The sequence below is a fragment of the Falco peregrinus genome, chromosome 18 (genome assembly GCF_023634155.1).
Source record: "Falco peregrinus isolate bFalPer1 chromosome 18, bFalPer1.pri, whole genome shotgun sequence".
Lineage (NCBI taxonomy): Eukaryota > Metazoa > Chordata > Aves > Falconiformes > Falconidae > Falco > Falco peregrinus.
In genome coordinates this window covers 2,658,462-2,678,006 of record NC_073738.1, presented here as the reverse complement: position 1 = coordinate 2,678,006, position 19,545 = coordinate 2,658,462, and the positions used below count along the sequence as shown (strand labels likewise).

Genomic DNA, 19,545 nt, shown 5'->3' with positions numbered 1-19,545 from the left:
GGCCGTCGCCCAGCAACCAATCGGCGAGGGAGCGCGGGGCACGCCGGGAGGCGTAGTCGGGTGGGGCCGCGATCTCGCGGTGTCCCCAGTGCTCCCAGTGTCACCAGCCCCGCCTGCCCAGTGCCACCAGTGCCCCCGCCGTACCTCCCCAGCGCTCCGTGTCACCAATACCCCCAGCCCAGCGCTCCCAGTGCCACCACTGCTCCCAGCGCTGCCATCCCAGTGCCACCAGCCCTGCCTCCCAGCGCTCTCGCGGTGCCCCCAACCCTGCCCCTCCAGCGCTCCCAGTGCCACCAGCCCTGCCTCCCAGCGCCACGAGTGCCCCCAACCCTGCCCCTCCAGCGCTCCCAGTGCCACCAGCCCTGCCTCCCAGCGCCACGAGTGCCCCCAGCCCTGCCCCTCCAGCGCTCCCAGTGCCATCAGCCCAGCCTCACCAGTACCCCCAGCCCTGCCTCCCCAGCGCTCCCAGTGCCCCCAGCATCTCCCACCCCACCTTCCTCAGGCCTCCCAGTACCAGCCTGGCTGCAAGCAGAGCGCCCTGGCCCATCACCCCCCCCCCCCAAAAAAAAAGGGGGGGGGGGGGGTCCTTAGGGAGGCGCAGAGCTCCCCTGCACCTCCCCCCTCCTCCAGCCGGTGCCCCTGAAGAGTCGTGTATCTTTATTACTTTTATTTAAATGGAATTTCAAGCTCCTCTGTTTTTATTCTGTTCCCTCTTAAAACAGCCCCTCACGCCCCAGGAGGGGCTGGCGCTCGGGGAGAACCGTGTTTTACCTTTATTTAAACCAAAAAGGCAGCACTGGGGGGGGTGACGGGGGGCTCATCCTCCAGAGAAACACCCCCACCCCCCACCCACGCATCCCTTGCCCTGTGCCACTGCCTGGCTCCAGCCTCAACAGGGAAAGTTTCCATCTTCTTTTAAAAAAAAAAAAAAAAAAAAAAAAATCCCCCAAAACAGTTAGAGGGGAGGGTTTAGTACCCCCGCAGCGAGCCCACCTTCCTCCTATAGTACAAGCTTTTTACAACGTACAAAATAGATCAGTAACTACGGTTAATGTCCAGCCCACCCCGGTACTGCGAGTAAATACAGAGAATCCAGCCCCGGTACCAACAGTCGGACAGGGGAGTGTGTAAGGCAAAACGTCAGCGGAGCCCCCCCAGCGCGGGGGCTGTGGCCCCAGCTCCCTCCCCACGTTCCCCCCCTGCCACAGAAGAAAAAGAACAAACCACCACCCCACCCCCCGTTTCCTCCACGGATAATTAGTGTCTTCCCGTTAAAATGCTCAAAGTTTGGTGATTTAGCGTTAAAAGCCGGGGTGCTGCCGCCGGGCGCCTCCTCGCCCCATCAAAACCCCGTGGTGTGAAAAGGCTGCGGTGGGTTTGGGGGGTGATGCTGCCGGAGGGGTGTGGGGGGTGGGAGCAGAGAAAGGGGGGTGTCCCCCCCCCCAGCTTCAAGCCACCTCGTGGCCCCCAGCCCCTGCCCAGGGCTGTGGGGGTCTCCCTGGATGGTCCCTGTCACCCCCCTGCTCCTCCACTGGCTCCTGTGCAAAAAAGCAATCGGCTGCGCCGGAGTAACGAGGCTCTGCCGGTGCATCCCAGCTCCCGCTCGCTCCACCGCCGGCGCAGCCGGTGATCACGCAGCGCATCCACCCCCTGCCCTACCCCAGCTCCTCTCCGAGCCCTCGCTCTGCCCCAGCCCCGAGGGATCGGGCACTGAGCCACCTCCGGTCCCAACTGCCCCAAGTCCTCGCGCCTGGCTCCCAGGCTGCGGCTGGACGTGGGATCCTGGCCCGAACCGGGATCTGCGACGAACGAGGAGGAAAGGACCCAGGCGGGTTTGCCAGCAAGGTCCCCGAGTCCCGGGGGAGATGCATAGATGAGGGTGGGCTGGCGGAGAGAGCTGGGCTGGAGGTATCTGCTCGTCCTGGTGCAGCTGGGAAAACCAAAGACGCTGGAAGTTTCTCATGCAGGATCCTGGGGGGCAGGGAGGTGGGGAGGGTCCGCCTGAGGAAGGGGGAGGAGGTTTGTCTCTCTGCTCAGGAACAATCCGCCTGTGCAGCCCGCTTTCACCTGGGGATGGGGGGCAGGGGGGGGGGCCCCACGTGTAGCTGAAAGACAAGAAAGACCATTGAAACCAGAACCTGCACAGAGATGGTGGGCACGGCGTGCCCCGCGCTGCTGGCACACGCTGGAAGCCACCAGCACCAGCTCAGCGGGTCAGCACCCCGGTGCTCCGCAGAGCAGGATCCGACACGTCTGCCTTCCCTCCTCCACATCCTCACGCCAGCAGCCCCCCCACCCCCACCCCAGCATACTCCCTGCAGAGATCTGGAGCCTGGGATTTGCGACTCAAAACCAGCCGCTGCAGCACGCATGGAAAGCTCAGAGCTTTTCAAATCCACATTAAACATTCATCGCTCTAAAAATAAACGAGCATCCCATTCTCCCCGGAGTCTCCTCCAGGATCCGCAAGGCTGACGCGCAGCAGCGGCGCAGCAAGGGCACTTTGCGCTGTGCCGCCAGCGCCAGGTCCAAGCACCATTGCTCAGGGCCACACCAGTCAGGCCTGTACTGGGATGCACTGGGGGGCTCTTCACCCCCCACCCCCCCAGCCCCTGCCCAACACCAGCTTTGGCCACAGGGGCGGCTGCTGGGGTTGTTTTGTAACCGCTCCAGCACCAAAGGTGCTGAGCGCAGGCAGGAACGAGCCCTGCGGCATTTCTCTGCACAGGCTCAGCAGGCAGAAGAGGGGGCAGGTGGGACGGGACGCAGGCACAGCCCAAACCCTCGGGGCCCCCCCTCACAGCCCAAATCCTCAGGGCCCCCCCCCCCCCAAGCGCAGCAGGCTGCCCTGGGGGCTCCAGGGAGCGTGTGCAGGCCCCCGGGCAACGCTGCTGCATGGGGAAGGACGTGATCAGGAGCCTGGGGCGGCTCACACCAGCCCCTACGTGATCCAGCCTGAGCAAACAAGGCAGCAGCTGTCACTGCTGTCACCTCCTGCCACCCTCGAGCATCAGCCACGAGGACCCCTCCTCCTCCCTTACCTCTGTTTGTTTTGCTGGGGTAGATTCTCTGGAAGTATTTATATTCTTCTGGGGCTGGGAAGTCTTCGACAGGGTGAAAGGAGTATTTGGATTCGAAGTCATCTGCGGAGGAGGGGGGAGAAATGGGCAGGTCAGCGAGGGGGGCTCCGACAAGCACAGCGAAAGCTGAAGGGCTTGGCTCCACGTTGGGGGCTCCCCCCAGCTCCAGCCCCCCAGGACAGCAGCGGCTACAGTGAGCACAGATCCGTGCCCGGGGTCCCACCCGGGGTCCCACTCACCCAGGAACGCTCTGACGGTGGAGATGGAGTCCCGGTGCCCGTTCCGCACCGGTGGAGGCGGTGGTGGTGGCCCGGCCGGGGTCCTTGTGGGCGGTGGTGGCGGCTTCCCTCGGCTCGGGGGCTCGGCGGAACCATGCAATCTGTAGGGGGGCGGGGGTGGGGGGGCGTCACGCCCCCCATTTCGCAGCATCGGCGGAGGGGGTGGCGGAGCTGCAAGGAGAGCTGGGTCAGCACCGGCACGGCCCACCGCAGCCTGCCAAGGCACGGCATCCCCAGGGCAAACCCTCCCTCCGGCAGCGGGGCCAAGGACATCCTCCGAGGTAGCTTTCCAGGCCAGCTGCTGAGCCAGGTCGCTCCAGCGGCCAAAGTGGCCGCCCAGGGATGCTCCTACGCGCGCCCAGAGATTTCCTGCTCGCTCCTGACATCTGCATTCCTCCCGTCAGCTGCAGCGGAGGGGACTGGTCAGCCTGCTCCCCGCTGGCTCCCCGCCCACCCCCAGGGGGGCTGCTCCAGCCCCAGCACGGCCCAGGTCACCTTCAGCATGAGAAGGGGTCCAAGGACCAGCTCCGAGCCTGCACACACCAGGGTTTGAGGGCAGCGGCTCCACATGGAGCCAAGATGCAGCCTGGCCCGGCTGGGAAGCTGCGTCCACACGGCCGCCAAGGCAGCGACAGGACCCAGGGCCCCTCCAACCCACCTCTCGCTCCTGCCCAGCCTCCCACAGAAGCACAGTGGCAGTTCATGCTCTTCATTAAGCTAATTACACACAGACTAACAGAGCAGATCCCCAGCTGTAACTCAAAGGAGAGATTCTGGCAGGGCCGGAAGGACAGAGCGGCTTGGCAGGGGACCAGGCGGGAGCTGCGGTCTGGACGCGGAGCCCAGGAGCGCGGGGGGGGGCACCGGGGCAAAGCTGTCACCGCTCCTGGCAGCAGGGACATGCTCACACCCAGCTCCATGTGCAGGGGGGCAACAGCTAGTGGTTCTCACGAAGTCACCCCTCTTTGTGGTGCCTGCCACCAAAATGCCTGCACCAGAGGTGACAGAGCCTTCACTGCCAACTGCGCTCCAAATGACGCAGTGCCAAAAGCAGCCCGGAGAGGAGCAGGATTGTTCCCCAGGGCTGAGCGAGGGTGTCTGGCTGCACCACCAAGGGAAAGGCTTCTTCCTTCTCTGCCACAGCTTTTTGTCGCTACCCCAGTGACATTTAGGAAGCTCACGGGGAGCAACCACAGCGTGCACAGCTCTGGCTCCACCACGTTCTGACCTCCCACCCCGGGAGGACACAGCAACCTCACGGGCAGGAGCTGCCCAGCCGCAACCCCCTGCCAACATCAGGCCTGAAAGGAGCCAAACAAACAAAGGACAGGACCAAGGACACGTATTAAACATGACAGTCCAGCTACTGCCCCTGGCTCAACCCCTACGCTGGCTGCCACGTGCAGAAGCGTCACTGCGCCCCGGCGCTGACTCTTCCCCCCGCATCTGCTTCCAGATACCAAAGACCCCACGGGCAGGTGGCCACAGTCTGACCCACCACGGCCGCTCCTGGGTGCAACGGAGCCAGGCTCAGCAGAGCGAACGGTTTTTACCTGCTCCCCGGCTGGGGGGGTCTCTGGCCGGCGGAGGGGGGCGACTGCTCTGGAGAGACGGGGAGGCTGAAGCAGGTGGCGGTGGTGCCAGACCCCGCAAAGCGCCCGGCGTCTTCCTGTGCAAGGAGTTGTGTCTCTGCGGCAGCTCTGGGGCGGATTCGTTGATGGGGCTGGAAGGGCCGTTGGGGACACTGGGGGGGTTGCCGATAAGGGGGCGGCGGGGGGGCGAGAGACTGGCTCTGAGCCCCCGACCCCGTTCGGATACTGACTGGGGAGGGAGGGGGCTTGATGGGTGGTGGAGCAGGGGGTCCGTCCCTGCTCACGGGCAGTCGCTGTCCCGGGGTGGGCGGCAGGGGCTTCTCTCGGTTGTAGGAAGAGGCCTTGGCGCTGTGCGCCGGCGGGGGGGCCGGAGGGGCGGCAGCACGGCGTCCCGGCGGGGGAGGCGGCGGGGCGGAGGAGCTGTGCTTCATGCCGGTGCTGCTGGTGGTGTTGGGCCGGGAGAGATCCGGCAGGGAGGGCCTCTGCGTGCGCGGCAGCTCCGGCGGAGAGCCCCGGCTGTTGTCAGCATCATCTTGAGGTCGGCTGTTGCTGGCCGGCACCGGGGGCCTGGGGGCAGCTGCTCTGGAGCCGGGGACTTGCAGGGTTTGCTTACTGGAGCTGTCTGCGGTGAAGGAAAGCAGAGTGACTGGCCAGGCACGGCACGGGCCGGGAAGATGGCGAGAGCGACGTGTGGCGCTCGTTCCCGAGCCTGCGCAGAGCGCGGGGCAGCCTGCCCGCTCGGCCGAGGAGGGCCAGACCGTGCGGAACGCTGTCTGGCACAGGCAGGGAGCTGGCACCCCGCGCTCAGCCACACCACAGCTCCTCTCTCACCACTGCTATTCGCTCTCTGGCTTGCTGGAAGGCAGGTTGCCACAGAAAATAGCAGAAAGAAACGTTCAGCAACACACACGACTCCCGGGCCCTCCAAGGAGGTTTGTGTCATGGGACGCTGCGGTGTGCAGAGAGCACAGCTTGCCTGCGGCCACACGTGGCGTGTTGATGTGGGGGTCCCTGCCTCTACCCAGCTGAAATTCCCAAGCAAACACAGCAAGATCCTCAACCCCCCTCCTGCTCGGGAGCCTTCCCAGGGAACCTCCGTGCAAACCACAGACAGGGGCCATTACCTGAGCTGTCCTTCGCTCCCACGGGTCTGAGCTTGGGCACACCGCCTTGGAAGAGGCCGCCCTTTGCCTGGATTGCAGCTGAGCTAGAGCTGTAGCTGCCGCCACCGCTGCCCTTGGGCTCTGAAAGGAGAGGGACAGGGACAGGGAGGTTAAGCCTGGTATTATCAGCTCCTCCAACGAGGAGCTGCTGGAAACCAGATGGGCGACAGCCCAGAAACCATCCTGAAGGGCACGGCAACACCCGGCGTGGGGCTGAGGGCCTCCCGGGTGCAGGCCAGGTGGGTACTCACTCTCTAGGATTGGTGCGCTCCTGTCGTTGATTTGTGTCACTTTCCTTAGCTTGGTCCCTTTACAGATGTCCTGCAGGAGGGCCCCACGGCCTCGCTGCTCCTCTCGGCTCAGTTTCGGCAGCTCTGTGTTTGCCTGGAGATTAAGAAGCAGCTCAGCAGCTCGCCTGTGCACAGACATCCTGATCCACCTTCCCACTCCGCTGAGCCCAGAAGCACTCCCACCCCCTGCTGGCAAACAGCCTTCTCCGGGGGCTCTTTTCCCGATGGAGAGAGGGGGCTGCCCCAGGAGGTCACGCTGTTCTTCTACAGAGTGAGGCTGAGACCCCGTCCTACCTAGAGCCAAGGCTCAGCTCAGTTACAACCACGTGCGAGACCCCCCGCTCTCCACTCCAGGCCATCGTGGAGCAGAAGGTCCTAACGCACAGCGCAGGCCCTTCCTCTGCCGCAAGGGAAACTGAGGCGCAGCCCACAGCCCACCTGACGCTCTCGTAGGTTGGACTTGAGGAGGTCCAGAGACAATAGAGGAGCCCCTGGCAAGCGGCACCATGCGGAGACGGGCCACCTGCCCACCCTACAACCCTACCTGACTGAAGGTAGGAGGCGGCGGGGGGCCAGGCGGCGGCGGCGGTGGGGGAGGAGGGATCGGCATCCTGGCCCAGCTCCCAGCAGCTCCGGCGGCTCAGTGCTGGGGGCTAGCCTGGTCACTCATGCCTGCGGGAAGGGAGGAAGCGGTCAGGGACTGGAAGGGAAAGCTGGCAAACTGGCCACCGAGAAACATGGCCCCAGGCTAGCTAGTGCTAGTGCCCTGGGCCTGGAGCTCACACGGAGCAGAGAGGGGCTGGGGCTGTTCTCTCCCAGCTGGCTCAACAGGGTCTCCAGATTCTCCCAAGACTCCAGAGCAGCAGGTCTCAGAGGCGGGAGCCAGCAGGATCCCCCACCCCAAATTTCCAGGGCCCCCACCCCAGCACAGAGCCTGCTGCTGAAACCCAGGACACTTTTCGCACGACCGCCTCGCTCAGTAGAGAAAACCCAGCCAAGCTAATCCTGCTCCATCAATCCAGCTCCTTTATCTGCAGCCGGAGGCTGCTCACGTGGAAGCGCGACAGGAGCCCAAAGCCTACAGCCCGTCAGCAGGCACCACGGCCAGCCCTGGCACGCGTCCCCAGCAGGTCCCTCCGGCCACGAACGCCGTTCAATCTGCCAGACGGATCACCAAGCAGAAGGCAGACGAAGCGGCACGGTGCTGTCCTGTGGCACAAGGAGAATCACTCCTGCCCCCAAACAGCCCTGACAGATAAGGCAGGTTTTCCCAACCCCTCCGATCCTCCAACATCCCAACACCCGAAGGCTGGCTGCGCCCCGCTCCATCCCCACAGCTCCAAAGCGCCCCTTGAAGCTGTCCAAGTAGCAGCAAAACGAGCTTTACCAACATCGGCCTGACTAGATTTCAACCCACCGCATCACAAGCCCAAAACGAACCTGTCCCGCACCACGGCTTACCCAGAACAGCCATTCCCACAGCCCCACAGCCCCAAAGCCCCCCTCGAAGCTGTCCAAGCAGCAGCAAAACGAACGTTACCAACATCGGCCTGATTAGATTTCAACTCACCGCATCACAAGCGCAAAAGGAGCCTGTCCCACACCACGGCTTACCCAGAACGGCTCCCAGCCTGCACAGGTCGGGGTCCCCGGAGCCCGGCAGCTCCGGTTGGCAGCGGAGACGGAGCACAGAGGAAGCAGGGACAGGAAAAGGCACCTGAATCACCGGGAGATCACAGGATGGGCCCCTGGCAAGCTCGTGCTTCTGACAGCAGCAGGCAGGTAGGGCTGTCCCGGCAGCACCGGCTCAGGGAATAGGAATGTGATGACTGGAGGCCTCACTCGCCACCCCCGGGAGTTTCGGGTGCCCAGGGCAGACCAAAAGGCAGGGGATAAATGCCCCTTTCTGAACCGCAGATGTCTTTCCCCCAGGAAAACCTGTTCCCTAACCATTAAAGGGGACCACAATACCAACCCGAGGTAAGAACAGGACAGTTTCACACCTGCAGCTTCCGACTTGTGATCCCTGACCTCCAGGGCAGGTGACCAGAGAGGTCACAGACACATCCACCACGACAGTGAAAGTTTCTTGACGACCCAGGCACTGAAACCCAGGTGCCCACGGCCTTTGAAATGGTTTGTATCAGATATTAAAATCCAGATCCCTTCTAAGACTCACCTTCTACTAGAAAAAACACAATTTACTGATGCTACAGTACGTGGAAGCCAGAAGAAGACCTGGCCCATCCTCACATGTGACGTTCTCACTCCCCATCACGGCAGAGGTGTGAGAACAGGAGAAATGGACCAGCAGCATCTCTGCGATGCCAGCGGCTCCCCTGCCCTCAAGCGAACCACCAGCTCTCTGCGGTTCAGGAAAAGAAATAAGTAAACTGCCTTTTAATTAAAAACAGCTCCTCTACTGAGTGAGAAACTCCTCAACTACAGACACCCTCTCTCTGGGAAGACATCCCTCCCTCTATCTTCTGGCCTTTTTAAAGTCACTCGAGATGGCAAGTTCTCCGGTGGCACCAGCCACACCTCTGCGGAGCCGGGAGCTGCAGGAGCTCGAACCCACCGGGACTCAGCAGGTCCTTGCCCACCCCACTGGGGAGGCCAGGGACGCCAGCTCACTCCTGCCTCCCGGAAAACCCTCCCCTGACACCTCCAAGTGCCACTTTGCTCCAGACCAACCTCGAGGCCTCACACAAAAAAGCCCAAATCCCCGGATTTCTGCAGCCCCACCAAGCCAGGCTGCTCTGCAGACTGGAACAAAGCCCAGCAAACCCATTTGGCCTGTACCTTTCCCACCAAAGCAAGATCAGAGACGGCTCATAATGTGCTCGTCTGGGACCCGCCGGCGCTGCCAGGACATGTTGCAACAGGAGCGCTTTTCCCCTGTGCTCCTGCCCACCCTGCAGCAGGACCACAGGGCCAGGACGGCGCGAGCTGCTGCCAGGGCAGAGCGTGACGTCGGGGGACGGCGTGATGGCGTCGTGGCATGACAGGCAGGAGGGCCCCGGCCTTGTTTGAACACCAGCAGCTGGAGGTAATTAGCAGAGATACAGCTGAGAAACGTGTCAGGTAATGAGACTCCTGACTCGGTCTCATGTGTCACAGGCCTGAGCCAGCACCGGAGCGGTGCCAGCGCTGCGGGCCGTGTGCCAGCGCTGCGGGCCGTCACCTCTGCTCCTGATCCATGGGAACAGAAAACACCCACACATCGTCTGCCCGTTACGCTCCTGCTCCAGCTGGTTACTCACGGGGTGACACCCCCCACCCAGCTCTGCACCTCGCCCCTTCAGATACTTCTGCGACAGGGACACACCGCCTCGCTGTACACAGACGGGCGGACAGGGGTTTGTTGGCTGTCAGAAGACAAGGCAGTGCCACATCTGCAAGGGGAGCACGCTGCTCAGGTCCCCCTCTTTGCCCTGCTGCTCCCCACGTAAGCCCCACATCAGGCAGAGCGACTAGGGACAATCCCACAGCGACGTTACCTCCTGTAAACACAGGGGAGGAGAGGGGTATTTCTACAAAGAAAACCATGAGTCATTACCTCCCCGTATCTAACATGCCCTTAAAACTAGTGCTGCACCGAAACCCGCATTCAGATAAAGGCTCTGACCTAGAAGAGCGAGAGGAGGGGAGAGAAGAGTTTAAGCTAAAGCAGCTTGAGGATAAACTGGAGCTGAATTCCCGAGAAACAGGTCATTTCGTTTCAGCACACGGCCCCATTCAGGTTGTGGATTAACAGCAAAGGTCACATTGAAAAACCAAAATCAAGAGGCACCGAACTCAGCACATGGAGGCTGCTGCTTATTTCATACCATGAGAAAAGCCGAGACCTCTGGGTGGGAACGCTGGAGTGATTTGTGTCTGTCTTTAAAATAAAGCCTAGATCTTTAATGTTCATGAAGACAGACACAGCTGATAAAGATTAGGGAGACACAAGCTAAATCCTCCAGGAAAAAAAAAAAAGGAGGGGGTTCTCCCAGCTCTGCTTACCACCCCTTAATGTCTGGCGTATGCCTTACGGAAACCATGCCCTTTAAAACAATGCTGCTCCGACAGCCGACTTCTCTGCATTTCTTCTCCTTTGTTCTTCGTTACCAGGGATCCTTTCACCAAGCCAGATCTGAGCCTTTGAGAGCTCCATATGCCGCCACGGCAGCTCCCTGCACTTGCAGGGAAAGTGGTTTGAAAGACCTGAATCGGGGTGGCGAGAGAGACACAGCTAGATCAAAGCGCAGAGGAGAGCTTGTCTTCGGTTAAGCCGGGAGGGGCAGGTTTGCACGTTAGCTTTCCTTTTAAAATGAAAAAAACAAAACGCAAGAAAGCTGTGAGAAAACCAGGAGGAAGGCGACGTGTGAAAAGCTATCACTTTGGAGGAGAGCGGGCTCACTAAAATCGAGGTGACCCTGCAGAAAGCTGCTCCCAGCAGCCACGCCGGGTGTCACCGGCACCGCAGACCCCTCGCCCCATGGTGGCACTGACCATGGTGGAAGATCCTGGAGCGTTTTGAGTTGGCACTCCCCTGCCAACCCTGGGTTCAAAACACTGTTAAAAGCCCAGGATGTGCCATTCAGCAGCCCCTCTCTCCTGTAAAACAGCTGAATTAGCCAGATCTGGCCTGGACTACACACCACGGTTTTCAGGAGTTCGGTTGGTTGGATTTTTTAGGTGTTTTTCAAGTCCCCATTTGCCATGAAGGGAAATGAAATGCCTTTTCCAGCAAGCAGCCCTGGATTCTGCTCATCCCTCGGGGTGGGGGGGTTGCTTTTTTAGCAGGACAGACAGCAGTGACCTTCAGACGCAGTAAGCGCGTTTCCTCGCTTTTCAGGGGGATTTGGGCGCTGGGGCGGATTTGTATTTCACAGCTACACTCGCTGCTGCGGCGAGGCCGCATTTGCAAACCCGAGATGAAGCGCTTCATCCTCAGGGAGGCAGTGGCTTTGAACTGCAGATCAAGAGGAATTTCCAGCCCTCTGATGTCGGCTGCAGAATGTGGCTGCACCGGTTTGGGGACGACTTCCAAGGCTGGACCTCTTAAACACCCTCCCTCCCACCCCGCCTCGCAGGGCGCCTTTATCTTCCACCTCTTCCCATCCAAACCCTCAGTTCCTCATTACCCTGAGTGCAGCCCTTCCAAATTCAGAGCCTGTCCTCCAAAGCCTGACATTTCTGCCCGTTCCTGAGGAGCGAGGGCTTCGGCAGCACTGAAGATGCGACATAAATAATTTATCCTGAAAGACAGCCATCACAGGATTTAAGGTCATTCAGGCTTTTAAAATCGTATCAGCATGCTTTAAGAGAGTGAGCTGCCATCTCGATTTGGAGCGTCTCAAAGAGCTGGTGCATCGCTGCGTGCAGACAGACAGACACACTCCAGCCCCGCGGGACTCAGACATTCACTGTGAATTATTAACAACCCACGGTCACTGACAATGCATTTTTAACAAAACCCCGAACACAAAAGTTTCTAATGCCTCAGGGCCGAATTCCACAGCCCTTGGTGCTTCCCCAGCCCCGACCATCGGACCCCGGAGTCGGGCTGTCCTTTAGCAGCTTTCCACCCAGCTCAGCTCGGTGCACTTGGCAGAGGAAACCTTTAATCAGGAGCAAGGAATCGTGTCCCGACATTAGGCTGCAGCCAAGGGAAGAGCAGGAAGAGCCTGTCCCAGGAGGGCCCACAGACTTCCCTGCCTCTCCCTGTCCCATGTGCCAGGCGAGAAGGGAAAGGAAGCCGGGGAGGGAGAGGTGGCACACGAGGGGACTGGGCAGGAACCGCTCTGAACCACCGCTCTCCGACGGACATCTCCGATTGTTCCAGCGGGAGGAAGCAGCGGGAGACGCAGGGACTTCCCGGCTGCTCTGACGGTGACCCACGGCTGGGAATAACGTGCTGCACAGCCCACGCCTCGCAGAGAACAATACGCCGCTGAATGGAAAGCGGCTCCTGAGCCTGGTGGTGTTAGTCTAGAGGTCAGATTAAAATGCCTTTTTATCGACTGCCAACAATGCACCGTCCCCTTCACCGTCGGCTCCAAACACCGTCTGCACGTTTAGAGCAAATGAAGCCTGCACGTTGGAGCTGACAGAGCTGGGAGCTAATCGAGGTGCAAGGCAGCAAGGAAAATACCGGTGGCCTCAGGCTGCTCCGAGCAGGACGAGGAGCAGAGAAGAGCTCCAGCCACCTCCAAGAGCTTTTTAAAGCCCCCCAGCAGTGCCGGGGCTCGCTCACACCAGGCTGGTTCAGAGGCAGCTGCATCTAAGGCTCCCCGCACAGCAAACCCGGCGCAGCGTCAGTCTTTGGTCTCCACCAGGCTGAGGCTGCCCGCAGTACCAGCGCAGAGCCAGGCCCACCCCCCCAACCGTCAGTCCAAACCAAGAGCACGCAAAGTTATCTGTAAAACAGCACCAGGCGCTCCACGGGGCAGAGCTTACAGCACCAGCGAGCCTTACACGGGAGCAGGCACCCAGTCTCCAGCTCCAGCCTGCCACCCTGAGTTGACGCCGTCAGCTGCCGCAGCCGTCTACTGATGCTGGTCTGAGTCACGAGGTAGGGACAGCAAAATGGTCCAGGTGAAACCTTCTGCCAAAAAAAGCACATTAATTGGACGGGACCCCGCTGAAGGCCACGCTTTCAAACCAAAACCCTGAGCCAAGCTCTTCTGCCAGGCTCACCCCGACATCCGAGCGGCTGGCACCAAACCAACCCGCCCTCTCAGCCGACGCAACGCCAGGCCAGCGCTGAAGGGCTGACATTTCTGCATCCTCCTCCTCCTCCTCTGTCCCTCGGGAGCGGTGGCCCTGCCCAGGCACACGGGCCCAGCAGACAGCCCCTCTGCAAGAGGTTCACTGCGCCCCGAGACCGAACGGGCTGCGCGGCTATCTTAGGAAAAAAGCCTCTCTCAGTCCCCCGGCCCCCATCCAGAGAGTTTGGTTATAACCGTAAAGAAAAAATAAAAAATATCCGTGGAAAACCCATGAGCTACACTCACACACACGCTGCCTGGAGGTCGGCTCTGCTCAAGAGCCTGGATGGAGAATAACCATGCCTTTAAAGTACCGCAGGGCTGGCTCCAGCTTAAACCCCCGTACCAGCCTCCGCCTGTGTTTAAACACGCGGCTTAAGGCTGAGACCCCGCCGTAGCCCGCAGCGGCCGCCCTCCTGCTCTCCCTGTGGCCCTTCAGCCCCTTCGCTCAGCAAGGCAGCACCCAGGGCTGGGTTGGTTGCCCTGCCCTGGCCAGGAGCCTCCTTGGCAGCTAGCCCTCCGGCCCTTGTCCCCTGCTGGGGTCTCTCCCACCTCCGGCCAGGCATCCCTGAGGCTCCCACCCTCGTCATCTGCCGACGAGGACTGCGGGGAGGCTGAGGGCAGAGACCTCCACCTTTGGTCCCTTTTGCCACCCCCCTCCTGCAGGCCAGAGGTGCTGGGGCTCTGCCTGCTCGCCCACCTCCCGCGCCGACTCTTTTGCAAGCGCTGCTCCGAGCCCGGCTGCGGGAAGCAGCCCCGAAGGAGACAAGCGGAGCCGGGCTGGAGCGCGAGGTCTCCTGCTGTTCCACAAAACTCAGCCAAGTATTCTCAGGGTTTTCCTAGGCAAAGGCCAAGCAGAGATGCGCCGACTCACAATCCAGAATACACAGGACAAGTAACCGAGGCAGAGTGCAAGTCACTGGGTGCTGTCGGGAGGTGCCTGCTGGAAGGGTGCAGTCCCCGCCGCGGAATAAAGTCACCCCGAACCACCCCAAAGCCACAGCGACCTCGCAGAGAGGAAGCAGCCACTAGGAAAACCACTGCTGACTGCTTCTAAAAAGTCAAATTGGCTAAAGAAACGCATCCTTCCTGCAACCAAGTTTGCACCCCGAGTCATTAGGAGAAAACTGACGAGCTACCATAGAACGCCCAACACTTAAGTGTTATCTCGGGACACAGGTATACACTTGAGGCTTGTGCAAGACCCTAAAGCTACAGAAACCTTACCAACGGGGCCGATCCACACCGTAGGATCGACAGGATGGCTTAAGGCAAGCGGAGGCCTGGCTGGGGCACGAGGCCGAAGGCGGCGAGGGCCCAGCCCCACCAGCCTTCGCTGTGACAGCCGCAGCTGCAGGAGGTGTAAGAGCACGAAGGAAGTGCCTGTGTCAATGCCAAGGGGGAAAGCGAGCCAAGCCCCGTCAGAGCGAGTTCTCCGCACAGTCGGATCTACACTCGGCTGCTTTTCAGGTCGGTAGGTGCCAAGAACACGCTGCAAATTTACAGCCGGCGCAGAGGGAGAGGAGGGCTTGCTTTGAGACGTGATCTAGTAAAAGAGTGTGACAGAGAGACTCGGCAATGGGGTCGGATGGTCCTTGCAGATGCAAGCCCCTCGCTCCCAGGCGAAGCCGCGAGCACACCCCAGCTGTCGACCCCGAGCCCAGCCCAGGCCAGGGAAGCTTTAAGCCCCCACACCTCCAGAGGAACCACCACCGGCCCTGCAGGGAAGGTGCCCGGCTGCTTTGGCCAAAGCAGAGACAGGCCCTGGGCGCAAGCAAGCACAGCGTGCATCGCTGCAGGAGCGCCACGGCAGCGGGTCAGACCCGACAAGGACACTTGAGCGCAGCAGCACCAAACCCCAGCAAGCAGCGTCCTGGGGCGCAGGGCCCGGCATGATGCCCACGTCTCCCCACGGCCCAGACTGCCCGGGGGCCATGCTGCGAGCGAGCTCTGCCAAGCAGCATTTGCAACTTCCCTCACCTGCTCCCACTGGAAAGGGGAAAGCAGAGCTCCCTGCCACCCTCCGCACCTGCCCGGCAGCTTCTCCCCCTTCCCCGTGAGCATCCCTCCCGAGCTGCCTCCGCCCCAGGGCTGCCGGAGGGAGAGTCTGCGCCCAGGGCACGGGGCTGCCGCGGCTCCGGCTGGTGCAGCTGGTCCTGCCGAGCAGCAGGAATCTCTACGGGTTTGATACTGCATGTGGGAGACTCCATGCAGGAGTGGGGATGGACCCAAGGAAGCAGAAAGGCACCCGAGCCCCAGCACCATGCCGGGGCATAGAGCTCCACAGCCTGCAGGAGATCCCCCCAGCAGGTTTCAGCCCCCAGTACTGCAGCCCCCCCCGAGGCCAGTGACAAAAAAGCCGGCTCAGCTTGGGAAAAAGACCATTTAATTTTTGAACCAACCTCGTAACATCAGAGTGAGGAGCAAGCCCTGGGAGCTGCGCTCATGCCAGAGCTGCCCTGGGAAAACGAGCAGGAGAAACCCAAGATGCTCAGCCCTTCATCAGGAGGGCACTTTCCCCCCCGCCCCGTTCCCTCCTCCCACCTTTGCTTCCCAACAGAAAGCTACTTCTTTGGCAGAGCAAATCTGCCTGCCTTCCAAGCAGCCAGATGTAAGGAAGTAGGTCAGACAAGGACCAGAGCGCCTCGACAACAGCACTTTAAAGCAAAGCAAAGCGGGAAGCGAGCCCTGACCTGGAACATGCCCCGTCACCTTGGTGCTGGTGGAGGTAGGGGGGGAAACCGGCACACCTCACCTCAGAGATAATGCGTTCAGCAAGAGCAGAAAATCTAACAGCAGCAGAGCGGCACTCTGCGCAGCGGCTTGTGTGTCAGGGTCTCATATCCTGCAGCTGCAGGAGCCGAAAGCTTTGCAGCCTCGCGTGTCGGCGGCACCGGCCGATCTGCCACAGCGCGTAACCACAGACCTACTTTTCACAGCAGAAACTAACCCAAACAGACCCGATCCGCGGGGAAGGGAGGCGGAGGGGCAGGCAGTGGTGGTAAAGGTGGGACCGGCCAGCCGCGCTCCCCTCCGTGCCACACTCACGACTCGGCGCCGGGCACGACACACACTCTGGATGGCACCGGCTTGGCAAGCCACGGCCGACAGTTCCCATTTGTTCACGGCGGGATGAAGCCAAGCTCTCCCTCGCCCTCCACGGCACAAAGAGGGGTCTGTGCTCCCGGCCCCGGAGCGGCCATGGGAAAACAGGCTCTGCCTCTGCATTCCAGCAACAACGCATGGCTGCGAGCGGGAGAGCCACCGTGCTGCCTGGCAGCCCGCACCGGCAGGGAGCACGGCTGCCGTCGCGCAAGGTGCAAAGAGGGGATGTCTCCCAGCACGGGGGGGGAGGCTCAGCTGAAGCAGCAGTGCCGAAACACCTTGGGGACACAACACACTCAATAAGCTGAGACAGGCAGGAATGAAGACAGGCAGCCAAGCCACGAAGAGCGGAGGATGCACTCGCCAGGTAGCTTTGCCCCAGAGAGCACGTCCAAGCCAGGGCCAGGCGGATTCACACCTCATCTGCAAACCGAGCCGCCTCCTTCGGCAGCGGAGGCAGGAGTCAGGTCAGATTAGATCCTCTCTGGCAGCCGTCAGCGGGGCAGCGACACTCCACACCAGAGATCAGGCCAGGCTAGAGCAACCCAGGCGGACACCCATCCGCGGCCAAGTCTGCCAAAGGTAAAACAAGGCCGGTTTGGGATCACGGCACCTCTCCAAGGGCTCCTGCTCAGCCCAGCGTGCAGGCTGTGCTTCATTGAAATGACTTTCATGCAAAACCTCTGCCTCCACCTGGCCCGAGGACGCTGCTGCACTGGCTCCTTGCCACCTTCCCACCGGCCAGCGGGGTGGGGGAAGTGGCTCCCAGCCGACGTCTTGCCTGGATGCTGAGGTGGGGCAAAAACCGGAGCAAGGCAGTCACGAGGCGCTCAGCACCCAACATCCACCCGTCAGCTGAGGGTCAGGAGGCAGCCGGCATCTCCTCCCCCTGCATCCCACCCTACGGGCCCCAGAAACGCTGCCCAAGTCCAAGCAGATGAGGGGGGTGGGCACAGCCTGGGCTCCCGTCCCACTCACCGCAGGGGGGGTACCTGCAGCGGAGCCCTGGCTAACAGCAACAGGGACTCGAGGTAAACCCCTTAAAAGTCTCTGAGCAGTGCTTGGAGAATAAATGGGTTCAGAGGACACAGCGCTGGGCTTGCTGGGGCTTCAGCCTGCACTGCCCCAAACCCACCCTGGCCACTGCCTCCCCCAGGTCTGGGCTCAGCGCAGCTTCTCCGTGACAGGACAAACGCTAAAACAAGCGACACCTCAACAAGAGCAGAGCCCCAAGGAGGCACAGCTTGGTGTCCAGGCACACCGGCTCATGGATGCAGCCCGCTCGCGGGGCTCGTCACCATGCAGCACACGTACCCCGCAGCCTGAACCCAGCCGCATCCCTCCCACGTCGCGGCTGAGGACATCGAGGCACGCGGGGAACCCTGCAAACAGAGAGCCAGGGTGGGCGAGAGCTGCTCGCCGGAGCCAGCTGTGCACTCAAGGACAGGCGTGAGCCACATCAATTCTGCTGAGTCTTCGGGGGGGGGGGGGGGGGGGGGAAGGCTGCGGCTGCTCGTGCCACAGCGCTGCTGCGCTCCCTCTGTCCCAAAGGACACGCAGAAAACAATCAGCTCCTTATTTGTGTGCTTACAACCAGGGCTCTGGAGGGGTCCAGAGGGTAAAACCCACAGCAGGAATTCAGTCCTCAAGGCTGGGACGCTGCCTGGGCAGTGTCTGGCAGGGGCAGGCGCTGCCGTACAGGCTCCGTGGGTGGGAAGGGGAACACGCAGCGGAGCCGTGTTTACCCAGAGCCGAAGGGAGAGCTCGGCCTCCACCGTGGCGCTCGCAGCACTTCGCTGCCCAGCCAGATGTGCCCCGCGCTCGGGTCTTCGCAGGCAGAGGCTGCTCAGGCCGCGGTTTGCCGGCACCGGGCCCGGAGGAGCAACCAGACCGCAACGCTGCTTGGGGACCCTGGGCCTGGGCGGTGCCTGGGAGCGCTGTCCCCAGTGTCGTGTCCCCCCCCCGAAGGACACAAACGAGGCACCCACGGGTGCTGCCCACACGCAGGCCCGGAGCTCCCCCTGTCAGCGTCGCTGGACGGGGGGCAAAGGGACGAACGTGCCGGCCACCTTCCCGTGACGCGGGGAGAAGCGGAGTGGGGAGCAGCTCTCCCCGGGACCCCCGCAGAGCACCCCCCGCCGCCACCGGGGCCCGCTGCCAACACCCCCCCAGCACAGACACGGCCAGCAGCGCCGGTGCCTCCCCTGGGCACTGCCCCACGGCCTCCCCGCCCCCCGCTGCCACCGCCCCTGCGGACCCACGGCCACCCCAGCCCTCCTGCGCCCCCCCAACAGCCCCCGACGCGTCCCCCTGCCCCGAGCAGGCCCCGCACAGACCCCAGCGCAGCCCCGGCCCCCTCGCCCCGCCAAGCCGCACGGCCCCCCGCACGCCCACCCCGAGGCGCCGGAGCCCACGGAGGGCCGCGGCCCCGGCCCGCACAGGCCCCGCCGTGCCCGCCCCGGTGCCCCCGCGCTCACCCGCCGCCCGCGGCCTCCTCCCGCCGCACCCGGAAACGCGGCCCCGCGGCGCCGTCCGGCCTCCAGCCGCGGCCAAACAAAATGGCGGCCGCCGCCCCTCCTGCGCCTGCGCCGCACGGACCGGATGTGGGCGGGGCCCGACGGGGCGGCACGGCCGCGGCGCCATCTTGGAGAGGTCGGGCGGCCATGATGGGAAGGGCGCGGCGGCCGCCACCTTGGGAAGGTCACCCGCCGCGGCGGGGACTGCCGCGCTCCGCGGGCGGCCTGAGGAGCGGGGCGCCGCAGGGGAGCGACTCCCCGCTGCCAGCCCAGCCGCCGCTCTAGCCCCGAGGTGGCCCGGCTACCGCCAGCAGCTCCGCCCGCCATGTTGGGAAGGGCCGGCAGGCCCCTGGTCGTCGCCATCTTGGGAAGGTCACCGTGGTGGCCCACGCTGCCGCCATCTTGAGAAGGTCAGGGGCCGCGCTCGGTGCCGAGAGGCGGGCGGGGGGGCGATGCCCGCGCCCCCCGCTGCTCCGGGCATGACCTCACCCGGCAGCACGGCGCTGGCGTCGCTCCCCGGCATGACATCAGGAGACGAGCGCTGGGACAGCCTTTTATTGGGGCTCCGCGCCCCCCTCCCCAGCTTTCTTTCTTTTTTTTTTTTTCCTTTTTTTCCTCCTTTTTTCTTAAAAAATAAATGTACAATTCCTGATGGCAGCTCGGTACAAAATATACACGTCTGGGGGGGGGCGGGGCAGGCGAGCGGGAGGACATGTACAAAAATAGAGGGGGGGGGGACACACACCTCAGGGGGTCTCTGCAC

General features: G+C 62.3%; 1 protein-coding gene across 1 annotated transcript; it reads right to left on the bottom strand.

Annotated features, from left to right (window-relative positions):
• Nucleotides 1–922: 922 nt before the first annotated feature.
• WIPF2 (WAS/WASL interacting protein family member 2) lies at nucleotides 923–18,817 on the bottom strand. The gene is given in 12 exon segments (XM_055790015.1): nucleotides 923–2,105; nucleotides 3,042–3,143; nucleotides 3,320–3,529; nucleotides 4,912–5,110; nucleotides 5,112–5,572; nucleotides 6,075–6,194; nucleotides 6,365–6,497; nucleotides 6,948–7,075; nucleotides 16,685–16,839; nucleotides 16,960–17,054; nucleotides 17,581–17,648; nucleotides 18,744–18,817. Coding segments are annotated over 8 exon segments (1,437 nt in total). The 5' UTR covers nucleotides 7,014–7,075; nucleotides 16,685–16,839; nucleotides 16,960–17,054; nucleotides 17,581–17,648; nucleotides 18,744–18,817; the 3' UTR covers nucleotides 923–1,959.
• Between the last annotated feature and the right edge of the window lie 728 nt (nucleotides 18,818–19,545).